This window comes from Clupea harengus, chromosome 3, assembly GCF_900700415.2.
Source record: "Clupea harengus chromosome 3, Ch_v2.0.2, whole genome shotgun sequence".
Classification (NCBI taxonomy): domain Eukaryota; kingdom Metazoa; phylum Chordata; class Actinopteri; order Clupeiformes; family Clupeidae; genus Clupea; species Clupea harengus.
The window spans coordinates 3,563,651-3,582,224 of record NC_045154.1 but is presented as its reverse complement, the minus strand read 5'-3'; the positions used below and the strand labels follow the sequence as shown (position 1 = coordinate 3,582,224).

The 18,574-nt window shown below is 44.9% G+C and overlaps 2 protein-coding genes across 2 annotated transcripts; one reads left to right on the top strand and one right to left on the bottom strand.

Annotated features, from left to right (window-relative positions):
* Positions 1-1,479: 1,479 nt before the first annotated feature.
* Positions 1,480-13,885, top strand: mapk8ip1a (mitogen-activated protein kinase 8 interacting protein 1a). The gene is made up of 12 exons (XM_012822237.2): positions 1,480-1,550; positions 2,323-2,434; positions 4,121-4,468; positions 6,806-6,875; positions 7,183-8,379; positions 9,415-9,490; positions 10,680-10,852; positions 11,140-11,243; positions 11,373-11,489; positions 11,972-12,042; positions 12,201-12,299; positions 12,483-13,885. Exons 1-12 carry the CDS (start codon positions 1,480-1,482, stop codon positions 12,553-12,555), a joined length of 2,511 nt encoding a protein of 836 aa, XP_012677691.2. The 3' UTR covers positions 12,556-13,885.
* Positions 13,886-13,967: 82 nt separating this feature from the next.
* c3h11orf49 (chromosome 3 C11orf49 homolog) lies at positions 13,968-18,562 on the bottom strand. The gene is made up of 9 exons (XM_031564261.2): positions 18,048-18,562; positions 17,609-17,711; positions 17,248-17,378; positions 17,074-17,158; positions 16,867-16,952; positions 15,948-16,143; positions 15,657-15,766; positions 15,303-15,366; positions 13,968-14,478 (listed from the first exon to the last, which is right to left on the bottom strand). Exons 1-9 carry the CDS (start codon positions 18,088-18,090, stop codon positions 14,313-14,315), a joined length of 984 nt encoding a protein of 327 aa, XP_031420121.1. The 5' UTR covers positions 18,091-18,562; the 3' UTR covers positions 13,968-14,312.
* Between the last annotated feature and the right edge of the window lie 12 nt (positions 18,563-18,574).

Here is an 18,574-nt window from a genome sequence, read left to right as displayed (position 1 = left end):
TACGAACTGTATCTATGAAGGTATATTGCTGTTTGCTTTAATATATGTATTTATAGCTGGTGCTTCACAACAAAACATCTACAATGTGTAGACTAATACTATATGTTAAACAATATAAGGGCATACGAGCAGCATCAGTCTATATTTCAAGAACTCATGTTGTGTTAGGACTACAGTTGTAGACTAGAATGTGGTGCTAGGCGATATGCTGCACTTGCTCTCTACATTAAACCTCATACTTGCTCTCTACATTAAACCTCATACTTGCTCTCTACAGTAGACCTCATACTTGCCTGTGATTCTTGTTGGCTGCATTTAATTGTATCCCAATTCTGCCACACTTGACTGAACTCACTGTGAAGCCATAATTACTTCAGGAAACTGTGAGTGCTTGTGATAGTCGTACAAGAATGGGAACACTGCAGAGGTGCATTGTGTATTTGTATTTGTCTGCTGCCATATTCGTCACGTCTAAATGCCGCTCTGTGGGGAACTGTTTCCTTTGGCTGTACGGATGTTGATCGCCCTGCAGGACGGCTGACCCCATCAGTCTGTGTCTCAGCCTTGTCCTCAGATGCCCACCTCCCCCTCTCTCTCCTTTTCTCCTCTCTTGCTCTTCTCACTCTCTTTAACACGCATGATCTTTTAGGTGGATTCAGGAGACGTTTAGTTGTAAGTAAATAAATAAATAAATATCCTCCATTTTCCTTTTCTTTAGTCTAAGTGACACCTACACATTCTTGTTTCTCCCTAGTCATCACTTGAATGAACTGAAAGCTCAGTACTTGCACCAGCAAATTGAAGGTTGAGAGTCCAGAAAAAGAACGCTGCCTCCTACCGCTCAGATACTCCTGTTTCAGCAGAGGCAGAAGGCTGCTGTTTATTTCCAGCCGGCTCAGTGCTCATTGATCAGGGCCACAGCATCCCTCAGCCGGCTGCTCTGCTCTGCTCTGCTCTGCTCTGCTCTGGGCTGGGATGGGATGGGAAGGGCTGGGCCGCTCTCCCATGGTGGCGGCAACTTGAGCCGCATCGATTGGGCCTATCCATCATAGCAGTGGCAGGCTTTTAACGGGAGTGCCCTGTACAAAGCAGTCTCTCTCTCTCTCTCTCTCTCTCTCTCTCTCTCTCTCTCTCTCTCTCTCGCTCACCCCTCTCCCCCTTCTTCTGGTCCCTCCCTTCTGCGCTCTCCTCTCCTCTCATCTCCCCCCACCGGTGACACTACTAGGCACAAGGAAACGGAGGGATGGAGAGCCAACAGTGAGAGAAGGCGAGGAGCACACTCACTCGTCTTTGAGCTTCACCACCTCCTCCTGGACGAGGAGACTTGCTCCACTGGTCCTCCATTGGTGTGTGTGTGTGTGTGTGTGTGTGTGTGCATGCATGTGCCTGTGATGCTCCCCGTTGAGGAGGGAGGGAAGTGCCTGCTAATTGCCCAGGGTAATTCGATCTCCTTCGCCTGTGGTCTGCCGCCCCAGCTTGATGGTGCTCAGCCTGGCCATGGAGTCCAACGAGGATGGAGAGAGCTGGGTGGAGGAGCAGTGGGAGAAATGGTACGGTAGATATGTGCAGGCTCACCTCAGGCCTCTACTCTTTTCAGAGGCCAGAGACACTAGGAGTGTTTGCTGTGGTGAGGGAGTCATAGGTGCTTGTTTTGATGGAGGAAGTAAGGGTTCGAAAGTAAAGGGTTGGAAATGAACACGAGTGCATGAGGAGAGGTGTAATTCCAGTTTTCAGAGATGAACTTGTTAGTTTAGTGAAGTGTTTCCCTGAGTTCTAGAGTGTTTTTGTGTGCGTCACTCTGTGTGATGGGTTTTGTTTCCATCAAGCAGGCTGGAGGGCTCTCCCCTCTTTCTCATAATGTGCTGCCTGTGAGCTTTGCATTTATAACGAGGCAATTAGTCCGAGCAATGAGAGCCTTCAAGGTCTCTGTCACATTGCACACACTGTTCTTTTACTTACCGTAAAAAACGGCGTGTAAACTTTGTATTAAGTAAATATTTACATTATGATTCACTATCATTATAAAAGTGCTCTATTGCTTCATGTTTTGTTTGAAAAAGCTTTAATTTGTTTTATCAATATAACCACTTTAAAAAAAAAAAGAAGTGAATTCTTTGACAATAATTGAAAAATAATTGCATGATGGTATATTCTTTAGTATTATAGTACTAGTAGTTTTTAGTATTCTATAGGATTATTAGTATTATTTTAGTATTATTCCATGTGAAATGGTGGGGACTGGTTTCAGATCAAGCTCATGTCAAGTTGGACTTAAGGGGCTGTTCAAGGGACCTGGTCCATCACTGTGTGCTCTTCCTTTAGGCTGACCCATGACATAAGTCTGGAGGAGTATGAGGATGACGACTTATCTGAGGTCACGGAGATCGGTGATGAGCATGGACCCAGCCCGACCTACTGCACCCTGGACCTCAACGTAAGGGGGAAAATGCCTTTGGTGGGGGAAAAGTCTCCCAGGAGAGCAATGCAGATCTAACTGAATTCACACACTCTCACTTTTACTGTCAGGATTTCAGTGAAATCCTGAAAGTGTTGGTATATCTTAGTCTCCTGCTTACCTAATAATGCAAAGCGTAAATGTGTGTAAAAAAAAGTGTAAAATGTGGGTCTTATGAAGAGTAACTGTATCTGAGGTTCATTTCCTGGTAGCTGACACCAATGTATGTATCGCTTTAAACCAATGACTGTATGGAGACTGCACATAGAGTCATACACACACGTAGTATGTACAGTCATTGGTCTAAGCAATTAGTCGTTGATATGCACATCCAAACAAACACACTATTACTCTCCCTCAATACCATGTGCAGTAATTGCTCTACTGGTCGCTGTCACATCTGTTCACAGTGATCCCTATTCACTCAAGGGGGGGGGGGGGGAATCTCATTTAAACACGCCATCTTTGATCATTCTCTTGCTGTGTCTCAAAGCACAGGAGCCACGCTTATCCTACAAGGAATCAGATCTGTTGCATGCGTGTTTGTATCTGTCTCTCTCTGTGTCAGCCTGTGATTTTTGTATCAGTGTGTGTGTGTGTGTGTTTAAGTTTGCCAGCCCAGGGTGTGTGCTGGTCTCTTCTCGCGCTGAGAAAGCCCCCATCCCCCCTCCCCCACCTCCTCTTTGTCGGCTCCCCACCCCACCCCGCCCCGCCTGTCGTCGTGTTGTCACCTAGTAACGTGAGGGAGGGAGGGAGTCCTGCAGCTCGGTTGGAGGGCAGTCGGCTAACACAAGCATGTAGAGGCTTCCAGAGAGAGTACAGGAACCGCAGCTCTCTGATCTCAGTGATGGATTAAGCCAGATTCCAGCCATACGTCCACATTATGCACATTATGCTGCTAAGCACTTTACTCCCAGGGTCTTTCTGGCCACCATATTTGATTGAGATGTCTTAGACGCACAGCGGGGTGCGGGAGTCAAGGTTATTGGAACACGGGAGGTTACGGGAGGCGGGGCTGATGTGTCGGAGGAGAGCCCCCCTGTTGATTTGGAGCTCGTCAGAATGAGGGAGTAGAAGCAGACGCGGTCAAGCTGCCAATGGTCCAAAGCCATTATGAGATTACTGATAGACATGGGTGACACGCTCACACACACACACGCACGCACACACACACACACACACACACACACACACACACACACACACACACACACACACACACAGCCCAGTCTGGGACTCCATGACCAGCTCTGGTTGTAATAGAGACCTTATGGGTTGTTCTCCATGTGGAGTGCAGCAGTGTTTTTGAATGCAGGTCCTCACAAAGGAAGATCTGTTTTTGATTATATTATTCTTGTCAATTAGAGGATGGCCCCTCGTAGTCGCGCAGATGTGTCTGGTGTATTTGTTCGGCGGTGCCGTTTATTGTTCTCTGATTGAATTAGTGTCACCGGCAGCAGAGGGAGAAGGAAGACGACCAGGCTGATGATGTCATGCTGGGCTGTGATTGGCTCGCTCGCTCTCACTCTCCCCCCACCTCTCTCTCTCTCCTCTCTGCAGCCACCTCCCTCCCTCCTTCACGCTCTCTCTCTCTCTCCCTCTCTCTCTCTCTCGCTCTTCCTCCCTCCCTTCTGACTCAAAACTCTGCCTACTTGATCTTCCCAGGGTCACATGTCTGTGGCAGCCAATGAGGGGACCAGGCTGGCAGAGAGGAGGCGGGGGGTGGTGGAGCTGCAGTCGGAGATGCTCCACTTGGACCTGATCGATGCAGAGGAGGGTGGGATACAGGAAGACGACGAGTGGCAGCAGGAGGAAGAGGAGCGGAGGACGACGAGGAAGGAGCCCGTCGATGCGGCCCAGCAGCAGCCACGACAGCGGGAGGGGCAAGTGGGAGCCGCGCCGCCCGACGTCCGACAGCCTCTGCTGAGGGAGCAAGACCCCATCGTCATGGATACGTATCGGCCCAAAAGGCCCACCAGCCTCAACCTCTTCCCCCAGGTGCCTCGCACTCAGGTGAGCAGTGAGGGAGGGGGGCAGCAGGCCTGGACCCTTCCCCTTTGACTGTGTATGTGCCTTTTTGCTTCTATCTGTCTGGCAAGGCTCTGGCAGGGAGGGGTGAGGATATGGATGGCAGGGAGAGACGGTGTTGTTGACAGCGTGGCAAACACCCAGTGTCTATGGCCGCCGCACGAGAGCAGCGAGAGCTCCACCGGCCTCGCAGGCTAGGATTTCACGTAGCTCCATACATGATGTCTATATCCTGACCTGAATACATATTGAATATGGTTGACTGGGGAGAGTGTCGTGTCTGGAGCTCAGGTGACTTGTATTGTGTCAGGCTGTTTCAGTTCTTTAAGGATGGCCTGCTTATGATGGTCGGTCCTGAATTCATTCTCAGTGTTTCCCTATGCTGTGGAGGGCTATGTTTGGCTATGTATGTTTTCATTATGGTTTCCTGACAGGTGGAGAGTGGTTACTAATGACTCTGAAGTACTGGAATCACTACTGTGTGGATTATTCTTCGTTGATTGTATTGTATTTGAAGGTATTAAATTAGGGCAACAAGCCAACATGTTCCTGCCCTCCCATGAAGGCCATCTGAGGCTTGTGTCTGTCAGCGGCCTGCTGTTGCCTTACCTGAATGCTGAATCTAAGGCCTTTTGTTATTGTGGAGCCTACAGGCAGTACTCTGAGTTAAGTGCACAGTGAGGAGAGCGCTGTCATGCCACGCAAGGAGGAAGGCAAGGATTCAAGTAATTGCCCGGACAAAGGCCTCTGTGCCGAAGAAAAGGCAGCTCAATCCAGTGCACACAGTAGGGTCTGGAGAGGAGAGGGATTCCTCTCTTATTATAATCTATAGTGTGGCTTTCACTGTCGTGTATTTGACTCAGCCCTCTACTCAAGATAACACCACTGAAGCGAAAGGGCTGCTAACTTCAGTAGTTGCCCTGATTGCTTAATATCCTCCCTCAGACTCTATTATAGATATTGCAATGTAAACTTGACTATGGCATTTAATGTAGATCTGAGGTGGGATATTAGCTTAATCAAATCTGTCTTGTCAGGAAGGTAGAATCTCAGAATGTCTCAGAGGCCATAGCTCATCGAACAGTGAGGTTAGAGATCATTGTTATTATACAGGCTTAAATTACTGACAATCAGCATTTCAACAATTTATCAACGGTGCAAAATGTATCCATTCCTCTAACAGGGGGATGTATTGTGGGTTTTCAGCTGGGTTCTCCAAATTTGAGGTTCCCCTCCACCATCTGAAGTTCTGCAGACCTGTTGTTGCCCCAGGCTAGGACGCAGGGCATCTCCCGTAATCCCTAATCCTGGCTGTGTCAGCTCTCGTGGCGGGCGGGCGGGCGGGCGGTCACTCGTGTGGCTCTGGCACAGCCTGTCAGCTCAAAGGGCATGATGGGCATTAGGAGGTCGCTAATTCTCCCTCCCGCTCAATCTGGAAGGCGTTACATGTGAGGAACACAAACTGACGTCCACAACTCTGTTGGGGAACAGGGAGGATTTGGGTGGTGGATTTAAGTGTGTCTGTACTGGAAGCACGCTTACTGTAGATTGGTCTTAGTGGTTTTTTTTCCCCAGAGGCCCTTGAGGCAAAGCCATAGGTCTTCAGGATATTGATGCAGTGAGTATAGCCAAGGAGAGTGGAGGAACTGTAGTTGTGCCCAGATGCTCTAAGACACGTGCAGTCACACCCTCAATTTTTTTAACACTGTCACCCTCCTCATTGACATGACAGTGGAGTTCTGATGATGTGGCAACAGCTGTTATTAGGCCCCTGAGTCGTGAAAGCCAGTTAGAGGGAGGGAAATGCTTCCTCTCTTTCCCCCTCTCCCTCTTACTCTCCCTCTCTCACGTTCACTCACCTCCCTCTAATGCTCCCCCTCACTCTCTCTTTCTCTGTCTGTGATGGAAGCATTCTCTCTCTCTCTCTCTCTCTCTCTCTCTCTCTCTCTCTACCTCTCTCTCTCTCTCTCTCTCTCTCTCTCTCTCTCCCCATTTTGACTTCCCAGAACTGTGACGTCAGCACTGCACCCTCTAGGCCTGAGTCACTGCTAGTGCAGACATTGATTGTAGATGTTTGGCAGCAGATTGGCATCACTTAACTGCTGCTACACACTGTGTCTGCATAATGCCACGTGATGTACACATTTTAATGCAGTGATCAATGTGTGTGAGTGAGTGTTTATTTTATATGTGTGTGTGTGTGTGTGTAAGTCAGAAAAAGGGATTTGTGTGTCAAGGGCAAATGTGTACTCTGCTGTATCGATGGCTTTTCTTCTATGTAAAAAATGTATGTATGTCCTTTGCCTTCACTATTTATCACAGGACACAATAAACAATAACTCCTTTGGGGACAAGGACAGGAGGAAGGAGAAAGGGAGAGACAAAGTAACAGGTGAGTTGAACTGCATTCAAATGAGCTGCTTTACACTAGAGCACGGAACACTGCAGGTCCCTGATGTTTTAAGGTTATTAAAGCTCATTATGGGGCCAATTATAAGGGCTGCTTTTTTTAATATTCTCTACTCATTGGAGTGGCAGCTCTATTAGCAGGGGATTTACACATTCGGTCTGTGCTTTTTGTGTGAAATGCAGCATATGCAGCCAGGATATTACCTCCATAATCCACTTCAGCTTGTTGCCTAATAAATAATCTTGTTTGTGTGTGTTTGTGTGTGTGTGTGTGTGTGTGTGTGTGGCAGGAGAACAGGGTAGCGATGGAGGCAAAGTGCAGCGGGGTGACAGGACTGGCTCCAAGCACGCCACCGGCCCCACCTCCACCTCCTCTCACAGGGCAGGCGGGGACACCAAGCCTAAGAAGAAGCCCTCTACCACTCAGCGCCCCAAGCCCAGTGCAGTAAAGTCCAAGGCTGCCACCAAAACCTCCACCGCCACCACCGCCACTGAGCCAGCCATGAGGGAGACGGCCGGGGAGCCCGTCCGGGAGCAGGTGCAGAGCTGCCGTGCCTCGGTGGCCGCTGTGGAGGGCGGCGTGGAGAAGGTCCACTACAGCAAGGTGAACGGGAGCAGGGAGACGGTGTTCTACCCCACGCAGAACGGGGGCGTCTGCAGGGAACAGGAGCGCTACCCACGCTATTTCGGCGGGGTGGTCGAAATGAACTTTACCGACGTGGATGACCAGCCAGAGGAAGAGGAGGATGAGGAGGAAGTCGAGGTCAGGCTCAGGCGAAACGGCGACAGCAGCAGCAGCGGCAGGCCGTCCCTGTCACAGAGCAGCGACAGCAACCGCATGTCCCTGGGCTCAGACAGCGAGGCCCCGCCGTGCCCACAGCACCACCACCACCCACACCACCACAACCACAAGCCCTCCATCAGCGAGGAGGACGAGGATGATGACGGGGTCTACCCCCCGACGCCACCCCGCCGGACTGTCAGCCTCAGCGAAGCCGTGGGCAGGGAGTCGTCCTGGAGAACGATAGCAGAGGTGGACGAGGAGGAAGAGGAGGACATTGCAGGGGCTGCGGTGGCTGGGAAAGGAGTGGCAGCGGCGGCAGGAGCAGGAGCGTCAGCAGTGGAGGCGGAGGGGAAGCCTGCTGCTGCAGAGCCCACCGTCAGCAGCTCGGATGCCAGCGGCCTCTCGTACGACTCGGTCAAGTACACGCTGGTGGTGGACGAGCATGCGAAGCTGGAGCTGGTCAGCCTCAAGCAGTGCTACAAGGCCTACCAGGACAGCGACAGTGACGACAACACCGTCTACGAGTCGGCGCTGGAGGAAGAGGAGGAGGAGGAGGCGGGTGAAAAGAGGCCACACAGGAGATTAAAGAGAGAGCAGTCTTCTGGCCTCTCGGTAGCCACCACCACGGATTCCAGCTCGGACGCTCCACGCTCACGCAAGTTCCGCAACGTTTTTGCCAATCGGCGTGCCTCTCGCTTATCAGGTTGGTGACATAGACATTCAGCCCTCCAATACCTGCATTACAACTACCATAGACATTCAGCCCTCCAATACCTGCATTACAACTACCATAGACATTCAGCCCTCCAATACCTGCATTACAACTGCCATAGACATTCAGCCCTCCAATACCTGCATTACAACTGCCATAGGCGTCTTTTATACTGGGGACAAGTTCCAACCACTTTTTTTTAAATCACCAATTTCGTACCTACAGCTTTTGACAACTGCAAATAAAATCTCACCACAATGATTAGAAAGCTTTTCAAATATAAGACTTCATAGCAGAGAAAACAAACAGATATTATTTTGTACATTTGGTTCTTGGTCAGATTGACTGATTGTATGTTTTCATTCAAGTGGTACCATTAATGATTGAAATCAATTGGCTTAGCGCAAAGATGGAACCAAGATGTCATCAGATCCCTTGCCAGATTCTGAAAATTGCAACCTTTTGCTAGTCTTGATATGGGAAAGTCTGCACAAGATGTGAGGTAGACACATAAACATGTCCTGTAGTGTTGGCTAATTGAAAGGTAGTTAATAGAGAAATCAATATTTTTTTTACTACATATAGATTGAAGGCTGTTTAATTGCAAGTACTTTGTAATTAAAGTGAAGATATTACTGCTGATATAAACTACTGCCTTTTGGTACATTTACTAGTGGTGTGACTGGTGCAATGCTTTGATTTTCTAAGGAGAATATCGCTAAATGGTAATTGTCAGAGGTTGTAAAATAAGTAAGTATATCTATTGTATGAGAAAGAACTATACTCTGAAATAGCAGGGACATCAGCAAAAATGGCAGGGGCCCAAGAACAGAGCCATGTGGCACAGCTCACACAATGGCAGCTTTCTTATGAAGGTCCCTAGAGCATCAACAAATGTTTGTACCTCGTAAGAGGATTGAAAACAACCTAACCCAACCGGCCTGCTTCTTTCAGCCACAGCAAAACACTGTTGAGGAAATGGACTGAACTTAACTCAAAACGCTTGTCTTCATGTGTTGGCCCCAGGTGCAGAGACTTTTGGTTTGTTCTCCTGTGTCATTGCTGGGGAGGAACGTGAGCAGAGTCACAGAGCAGTGTTCAGGTAGGATCAGTCAGCAGACTCACAACATTATGTATAGTACTCACAATATTATACACAGTATATTATTTGTATTCCTGATAAAGGCTAGATGTTGAAACTCATTGCATAGGAATTTTCTGTATGTGTATCTATCTCGAATGAACGTGTTTCTATGTATGTCTGTACCCACCTGTCTTTCTGTATCTAACCTATAATGTATGCATGTGTGTCTAATCTGTAAATGTCTCTTTCCGTCTGCCCGCCTGTCTGTCTCTCTGTCTCTCTATATCTCTGTCTCTCTGTCTGTCTGTCTCTCTGTCTCTCTGTCTCTCTATCTCTCTGTCTCTCTGTCTCTCTGTCTCTCTATCTCTCTGTCTCTCTGTCTCTCTGTCTATCTGTCTCTCTATCTCTCTGTCTGTTTGTCTGACTGCCTGTCTCTCTATCTCTCTGTCTGTTTGTCTGACTGCCTGTCTCTCTATCTCTCTCTCTGTCTGTCTGACTGCCTGTCTCTCTATCTCTCTGTCTGTTTGTCTGACTGCCTGTCTCTCTATCTCTCTGTCTCTCTGTCTCTCTGTCTCTCTATCTCTCTGTCTGTTTGTCTGACTGCCTGTCTCTCTGTCTCTCTGTCTCTCTATCTCTCTGTCTGTTTGTCTGACTGCCTGTCTCTCTATCTCTCTGTCTGTTTGTCTGTCAGTGCTGCACTCAGGTCATTCACATTTACACAAATATTGATTTAGTGCCTCGCTTTGTTATTGATTATAGCGTTTTCAGTCAGCTTTTTAGTACTACTTCAGCTCAGCTGAAACAGTGTTTAAGCGTTTTTTACTGGAACAGGTTTTAAGGTACTCTAATTGTGTGCCTGGTGTTTTATTCTTATGTGGCATGCAGGGTCAAATCCTACAATCCAAATCCCAATGGAAGCTGTTAATTATGTGCAGTCATTGAACAGTGTTTATTTGGCATGTGGGTACAATGCCCCTGAGTGATACAGGCTAGTACAGGTTCTCTGGATTAGTTATACATACGTGACATGCAGAGTCAGATCCTAAAGGGGTAGCCTATGTTACGTATCCCTTTGACTTGGGATACATAGGCTGTTGTCTTGTCATATTGGTAGCACTGGTAACACAGGCTTCATGAGCAGGCTTATAAAGGTTTCTAGGAAAGCTGAGTTGTGATGCTGAGTTGTTTCGTGTATTGGCCTGGGCAGGTTTGTCCCGCGTCATGAGGACGAGTTGGAGCTGGAGGCGGATGACCCTCTACTGTTGGAGGCCCAAGCCGAGGACCTCTGGTGCGAGGCGTACAACATGCGCACCGGTGCCCGTGGCATCTTCCCCGCATTCTATGCCGTCACGGTTACCAAGGAGACCACACACCCTAAAGGTTCAGGACCATTTTTATTCACTTAAATTTTGAATTTGAATTGAATTCATGTAATTTCGCATGGCGATAAACTGGCAGAGTATAGTGGATAGTACAGACAGTTCTTACAGTAGACATGTGGGGTTTTATGTGGGTTAGTTCCCATGGTCGTTTCTTTTTCTTGATCTGGATCTGATGACAACTTACATTGTTGCATGAAGGGTTTTTATGTCAGATCTGCAGATTTTTTTTTTCTCATTTTAATTCAGTTTTATTGATTTCTTCCTGGCTTGTTGTCTTTATATCAGAGGAGAAAGGTGACTGGGTGGATACCTTCTGGGTGAAATTCCTTGGCTCTGTTCCAGTCCCGTATCATAAAGGGAATGATGTTCTTTGTGCAGCTATGCATAAGGTACACTTCATGTTAAAACTATACTTTTCATTTGATATACACATTATACACGTTATACAAATACATAATATAAACTGTTGGATTATTGCAATCCTGATAAGCATTTGCATGACTGTCACGTGTGAACAGATTGCTACAAACAGAAGATTGCAGATGCACTACAGCCCTCCTTCAATGTGCGTTGTGGAGATCAACATGAGGGGCGTGAAGATCATTGTTCAAGATGACTGCCGGTCTTCTGAGAGAGTATGTTATTAAATTCCCCCTCATTGTAGTGTATGTTGCCCAGCATTAATGTACACTGGACCTTATAGTAATCTCACAGTAATACCCCTTTAAATCAGATTTCTGCTCAGCCTTACATAATATGGCCAATGTCATGGAAAGCAGGCAGTCTGTCTTAATGATACACTTCATGTGTCATTTTAATGGTGCCTGTTAAGGTCAGTGTTGCCACCAGGAGGATATTTTGCAGCACTGCAGCCATCCATTGCACGTAATCCCCTTGCATAACCACCTCCCTTCAGATTTACTGGGGTTAAATCACAACTCGTGATGCTGGAGGGTCCCTTGTCCACAGGCCAGAGACAAAGCCAGCTCTCAGAGGCCCAGTGTCAGAGCCCAAGGATCTTAAACCAGTCTGCGCCTGCATGTACTGAGCTGCCCTCATCATCACACTGATCTGTGCAAGGGAGAAAGAGAATGACGCATGTTTTCTTCCTTCACAGGGGGATAAGTGCTGTCATTTCTTTCAGCTGAAGAACATTTCATTTTGTGGATGCCATCCAAAAAACAACAAGTAAGTTAGGACAAGATTTTTGCCCCAAGCGCGCAACCATATACAATTAAAAGCCAGCAACAGTTCTCAGTCATTGATTTCGAAGTGTCCTTAAACCCTCTCTGGTACAGTGTTGTAACCAGGATTACGGAATGACCAAGTCTTTGTTTTCTTTGTAGGTATTTCGGGTTGATTACCAAACACCCAGCCTATCAGAAGTTTGCCTGTCACGTCTTCTTCTCAGAGGATTCCACCACAGTCCTGGCTGAGTCGGTGGGGTGAGTCAAGCACACATCTCCACTCCTGTTTCTCTTTATTCCTCTTTCCCAGAGTAACAATAGCCATTTCCCTCCATTTTGTAACATTATTATCACTTAAGGCTATAATTACTGTTTAAACAAGGATGGTTATCCATAATAGACTTTAGCTCCAGATGGATGATTTATCTCTCTCTTTAACAGGAAAGCATTCCAGCAGTACTACAAAGAACACATGGCATACTCTTGTCCAACAGAAGATATCTTCCTCGAGTAACCTGCACTGCACCTCCTTAATGTTTTGCATCACGATAGATCATTTATAAAGTGTTGCATGATGGTCAGTAGAAGTCCATTTAATGGTTGTTTTTACTTTGGGGTCTGATGTAGACAAAAATATAACTTCACATCCATACTAAGTGTCATGACATTGGCTTCCATACTACTGGAATTGCCATTTGTAACCGAGTCTACCTACCTACTGGTTTTAGATGGAAAGACCTGTGTCTTTTTATTGCTATATTCTGATGTCTGAAGTCTGATGTTGAGGGAACTTGAGTGTCAGCGTGGTATAAATCATGATCAAGCAGGTTATAATGTGCAGTTCTTGTCTATGAACTGAAAGCACAATACCATACAGATTATAAGGACCACCCTCAGAGCTTGAGCAGACTCCCAGGTGCCAGTTACTCCCGACCACCCACAGATTTAATTGAATTGTATCTCACAGCATATAGGTCTCTATAACAGTGTAAAAAGACATCGCCACACCCGTTTGTAAGGTAAAGCGTTTGTTGGCACAAGCAGTGTAACACAGCTCAAAGTAAACTGGGTTTGACCTACAGTGTCTCTCACTGAACGTTTACTGGCCATTCCTTGTTTCATTCCTGGGCTCATGGCAGTTACCATGGAGCTGCCGCTACAAATGAGTGCTACTTCTGCCCTTTGCCTCACTGTTAAGAGTGACGCCTTATTGGACTCCCTGATTGCTTCTGTACTCTGAACTCTTGTGTAGCCTATGAATACCAAATATATTGAATTTATTCAACTGCTCACAAACTATTATTACAGAAATGTAAAGTTGTTCATTGAAAATGGTGAGGAGTGGAAGCTTGGACAAACTAAACCACTTGTTACATTTCAGATCAGATACGGATATAACAATGAATACATGGAAGCTTAATACTAGTGTGTTTGGAGTCACATGCTCATCGGCTATCTCTGGCATAGTGTGTATATAAATGTTTCATCGGAATCTTGACAGTACCTATGGAAATGACTGGAGTGCGGAGAGATGTGTGAATATGTCTAATGCTGAATGTTCAGTTTTAATGTGACCATGTATTTTTTCAGTGAAGCAGAATTATGAGCAATTGCAGATTATATGAATTCTTTAATACTTTCAAAAATACCAAAAGTTATCAGCCGTGTGTCTGTGGGTGGTAGAACTGAGGCCATGCGTGTCTTCATATCAATCATGCAAAATCACAGATTGTGCCTATTTTATTTTATTTTTGGTTATGATTAAACATTGTATATTGTCTTTTTTATTTTGAATGATTCTGTGAGCACTGTGGAAGTCCTATTAAATGCTATTTGTAAAAGAATGGTAGTTTATTAGTTGTGTAACAAAACTCAGAAGGTCTTGAAAGCTAAGCTTAACTAACTGTGCAACAGAAGGAGACAATGGTAGGTGCAAATCTCTTTAATGCAATGACATTCCAGTGGTGATGTAACATAATCAGATAATAAATAGCTAACACAACAGAATAAATAGTTAACACTCAAAAAATACAAATAGGAACTTTGCACTGTATAATATGCAATGTACACATTAATATCAGGAATGGAAGGAGTTGGGCAATTAGCTCAAATTCTAGTTAGGTATACTGGTTAGTTCTCCAAAAGCTAAGCGGTCTCGTGCCATTGGAGAATATCATGTTGCCTCTACTGACATGAATGCTGAGTTCTGTTGATGCTGTAGGTGTGGTGTGGCCACGTGCCTGTGTCACGGGGACATGCAAGTGTGAGGCGCTAGTTCTCGGAGGAGTCGGTCTCCTCTGTGGAACCGTCGCTCTCCATCTCGATCCTCTTGCGGTGGTGGAGGGACTTGCGTGGCGAGGCCTTCTTGGGCAGCTCTTTGAGACCCGTGGTACTCCCGCTGCTGTTGGAGGTGGGGCTGACCGAGATCTGTGCTATGCTGCAGGCAGAGGGGAGGGCGTAAAAGAGACCACATGAGGTCGTGTAGGCACCACATGAGAAATACACTACTCTGTCTCCGCTACCTGAAACTACTGTACAACGTAAAACTGCTGTGTATAACGGAACTGATGTTAGAGAGAGTAAACTATTAAGATTACAGACACTGATGTTACAGAGAGTAAACTATTAAGATAACAGACACTGATGTTGGAGAGAGTAATATATTATAATAACAGACACTGATGTTACAGAGAGTAAACTATTAAAATAACAGACACTGATGTTACAGAGAGTAAACTATTAAGATTACAGACACTGATGTTACAGAGAGTAAACTATTAAGATAACAGACACTGATGTTGGAGAGTAAACTATTAAGATTACAGACACTGATGTTACAGAGAGTAAACTATTAAAATAACAGACACTGATGTTGGAGAGTAAACTATTAAAATAACAGACACTGCACACATTGTGCAATAAGAAGCATATACATTCCACTTGTTAGGAGGCATTTGCTTGATATATTTTCTAGCATTAATCACTAATTGTAACTACATTAGTTATCTACACAATTCCACAACCAAGCTTTCAGTCCCAATAGATCACAGTTATGGTTTCTTCAGCACCTTGCATGACCCTGAAGAGTTGAGGGGGAAAAGGGTTCTCTTGGGTGGGCTATAATTATCTGTGCTCAATAACACAAAACTCTTCTCATCTCGTTATAATAACATTAGGAGGTATACAGCTGATTAACGATCTAATGACTAAATGTACGATCTGATTGTTTATCGCAGGACCATCTGTGTTCGGTCCACTCACAGTCTCTCCAGCTCCAGGTCCATCTCTGGGTCGATGAGCAGTTCTGACTTATTTGGTAAAGCTCCTGTTAAAGAGTAACCATATAGCCCACAGTTACCATATATATACTGTATATATATTATTTTTTTTAAAGATTTTTCTTCAAAGCTGAACACAAAGACAAACAAGAAATTTGAGAATCATATAAGAGGATAGAATAAATACAATTTAAATAAGAATTGTATACACACAACTCGGTTGCTGCATTGCTTAGATAAACAGCTGACCCAACAGCCAATGATAACTACCCTAAAACAATAGCTTTTGTGGCAGTGACCAAAAGTATGATGCAACATGTGATATTGTCACTCTCACCGATATCCTGATTGATCTCTTCACTTTTTGTCATGGCCATTAGGAAGCCATAGAAGGAGACCCGCTGAGAATTTGCCAGTATCTCTCTGACTGTAGAGGGGGAGGGGTGACTGGAAAACCAAAACTGGATCAATAATCTAATCAAACATAATAATCATTTGTGTATGACAAAGAGAGACAGACACATTGAGGGAATACTAAGTTGTCTGCACATGCTAAAGCTGTTCACTACAGACTGAATGGCATCTATCAAAGATCATTACATAATACTATTCTGAGACACGGTCTTACTTATGCTTGAGCCTCTCACACAGGGCCTCGATGCATTCTGCAAAGATGGCTGACTCCACAGCCTCCTGTGCTTTGGTCTCATCTTCAGCCACGCTGTTCAGCTGCTCAACTGAGGACGAGGTGGGGACAATCACAGTGTTGGGACTCTTGCCCGACAGAAGGTCCTGATAAATCACCGACACACTCTCCAGGAACTCTGCATGAGAGAGAGAGAGAGAGAGAGAGAGAGAGAGAGAGAGAGAGAGAGAGAGAAACCAGATGAATCTCCAGCGAGCGGCCGCTCTTAAGTCGGAACAGTCTGTTTGTTAAGGGGCCTGCTGATCTCATCCCTTTATCTATTCTCACGAGTGAGTCCCTTAGGGACAGGAACTCTTTCAGCGGAGGCTTCTAAAAATACGTGTGTGATGGTCCATGCATGGAGGTGTACATCACTTTTTTAACTCATCTTCAAGACATTCTTTTTACTCTGTTTGATCTCTTTTTTTAAGATTGTAATGGTTGGTTGTGTGTGATGCCTCCTACGCATTTCTAGCTTGAGTATAATCAAACTGGAAATACTGTCTACCTTTCAGAATTGAGACTAACCTTCCCTTTTAAAGGCCTCAATCTTAGGTGTACATAAATACTTAACTAAGGATCATAACAAACTCATGTTTGCACATTTGTTACATTTAATTTACAATGATGTATAAAATATAACATTTAAGTTAAAGTTCAAGTATTTTATTGTCAGATGCACAGAACAACACAGAGTCAGACTGGGCACTGAAATTCTTAAGACAAGACACCTACAACCTACCATAGCATAACATAAAATAACATAACATAACATATAAGTACTCTGAACATAAATTACACATATGATAAACATATAATAAATAGAGGTATATGAAACAAGATATTGAATGAATTGCCATACCCTCAAAGTAGAACTGGATTTGGAAAGAATACAAGAAGTCTGAGAAAGACATCATGCTGTCCAATGCATCATCAATCAGCACAATCCTAAAGAATAACAAATGCTTTTGTTAAATGATAACATGGGTATCACTATGAAGAGAGGCCATAATAACTGATAATAAATGATGACAACAACAACCTAATTTAATTTTCTCATGTGTCCAACCTGGCTGCATTTTGTACCATCTCTGTTGGAAAGTCTGGACATAAAAGTTGCAGGAGTGAGCTGTACTCCATTGCTGCCAGGAGATCTGTCTCCCAAACAAAAGTGAGCATTACTTAACAATAATTAAACACAAGACACACATTGTGTTATCCAATAAATGTTTTTCAAACGTACCTCCATTTTTTCCGATTTGCCTGAAACATCTCCAGAATATCCTGATGAAAGACGCACGGTTGTGTGGTGAGGCTTTTATATAGTTGAACTCTCTGAAAAGGACATGGTTGCCATTCTTCACGCTGTTGAAGCTGTAGACCAAGAGACGAAGCCTTTCAGACAGTTCAAAAACCGGCAGCTTTCAGTATATCAATACCGTTATAATGTAGGCTACTTGTTCTAGATGATCATTCAGCGTCCTACTTCGTAACTTCAGAAAAAAGAGAGCCACATTTGTCAACTAATCTCTTACATATGTGTATGTGATGGCATTGTTACCAGAGTAATAGTAATGTCACGGGTCGCTCATATCATAACTTACTACTCAGCAAAGTAACGAACAACTCCAAACTGAGTGTATTCCTCCTTATGTTCAAGAAGTTGTGTAACTGCATCATTCAGATAGAGGAGAACATTCTTCTCAGCTGTTGAGCAGAAACCGATATTAAAAGGAATGACCAAAACATAGTGACTTTGGCTACCAAGCCAGACTTGAGCCCACTGTTCAGTTACTGCAGATGGACTGTCATGCGCTACATTGGCCAACATTACTACATCATATGAACAATTATGGTCTGAATCGCTGCGTAATTATCGAAAGCACCCCCAACCTATTAGCATGCAAAGAAAACATGCCTACATTTGCAGAGTAGCAAGGCGGCAAATGGTAACGTCTAGGGCTTCAGCTGAGTTAACGGCTATTACCCATTTACTGCACTTTGCATGCTTGTCTAGTTCCATACCGAACGAAACACACTCACCCAGATAGTCATCAAATGAGAGTGCAAACCGATCAGAATTCATTTCGCGCTGTATGTCAAAACAAAACTATCCGGGTCTGGTGAAACCCTGTCATTTAATTTAGGTTGTATGTTCAACTGATAAACGTAGCTAATCAAATATTTCTTCTGATTTGAGGTTTCTATGACATCTGAGCAACCACAACAAAAATGGCGGTGCACATACATAAAGCGCACCCCCTGAAACAAGTGTTATAGCAATGTGTTCCCAGACATACAACGCAGTGTGCTTTTCTGCATTTTGAAGGTGTGGTGTCACCATAATCAACAGTCAGTAATGTTGAGATTAAATATGAGCAATATGTTCAACATTTTCTCTTTGGGAGTTGAAGTGATTTAAAACCCCTCTATGATTAAGTTGGTTAAATGTGTAGTAAAAAAAAAAAAAAAACTTTTGCATAGGCTTCCATTTCATGAAGATTCACTTGTCTTACATCTGCTGTTGTGTGTGCACTGATTACTTGATTTGAAAATAAGGCGTACTGTAA

Coding starts and splice junctions, on each gene's coding strand:
- mapk8ip1a (XM_012822237.2), top strand. CDS start 1,480: ATGGTGCTCAGCCTGGCCATGGAGTCCAACGAGGATGGAGAGAGCTGG. Junction 8,380..9,414: donor GCGTGCCTCTCGCTTATCAG/GTTGGTGACATA, acceptor TGTTGGCCCCAG/GTGCAGAGACTTTTGGTTTG. Junction 12,300..12,482: donor GTCCTGGCTGAGTCGGTGGG/GTGAGTCAAGCA, acceptor TCTCTTTAACAG/GAAAGCATTCCAGCAGTACT.
- c3h11orf49 (XM_031564261.2), bottom strand. CDS start 18,090: ATGAATTCTGATCGGTTTGCACTCTCATTTGATGACTATCTGG. Junction 17,379..17,608: donor GTTCGTTACTTTGCTGAGTA/GTAAGTTATGAT, acceptor CTTGGTCTACAG/CTTCAACAGCGTGAAGAATG. Junction 16,953..17,073: donor ATGGTACAAAATGCAGCCAG/GTTGGACACATG, acceptor GTTATTCTTTAG/GATTGTGCTGATTGATGATG.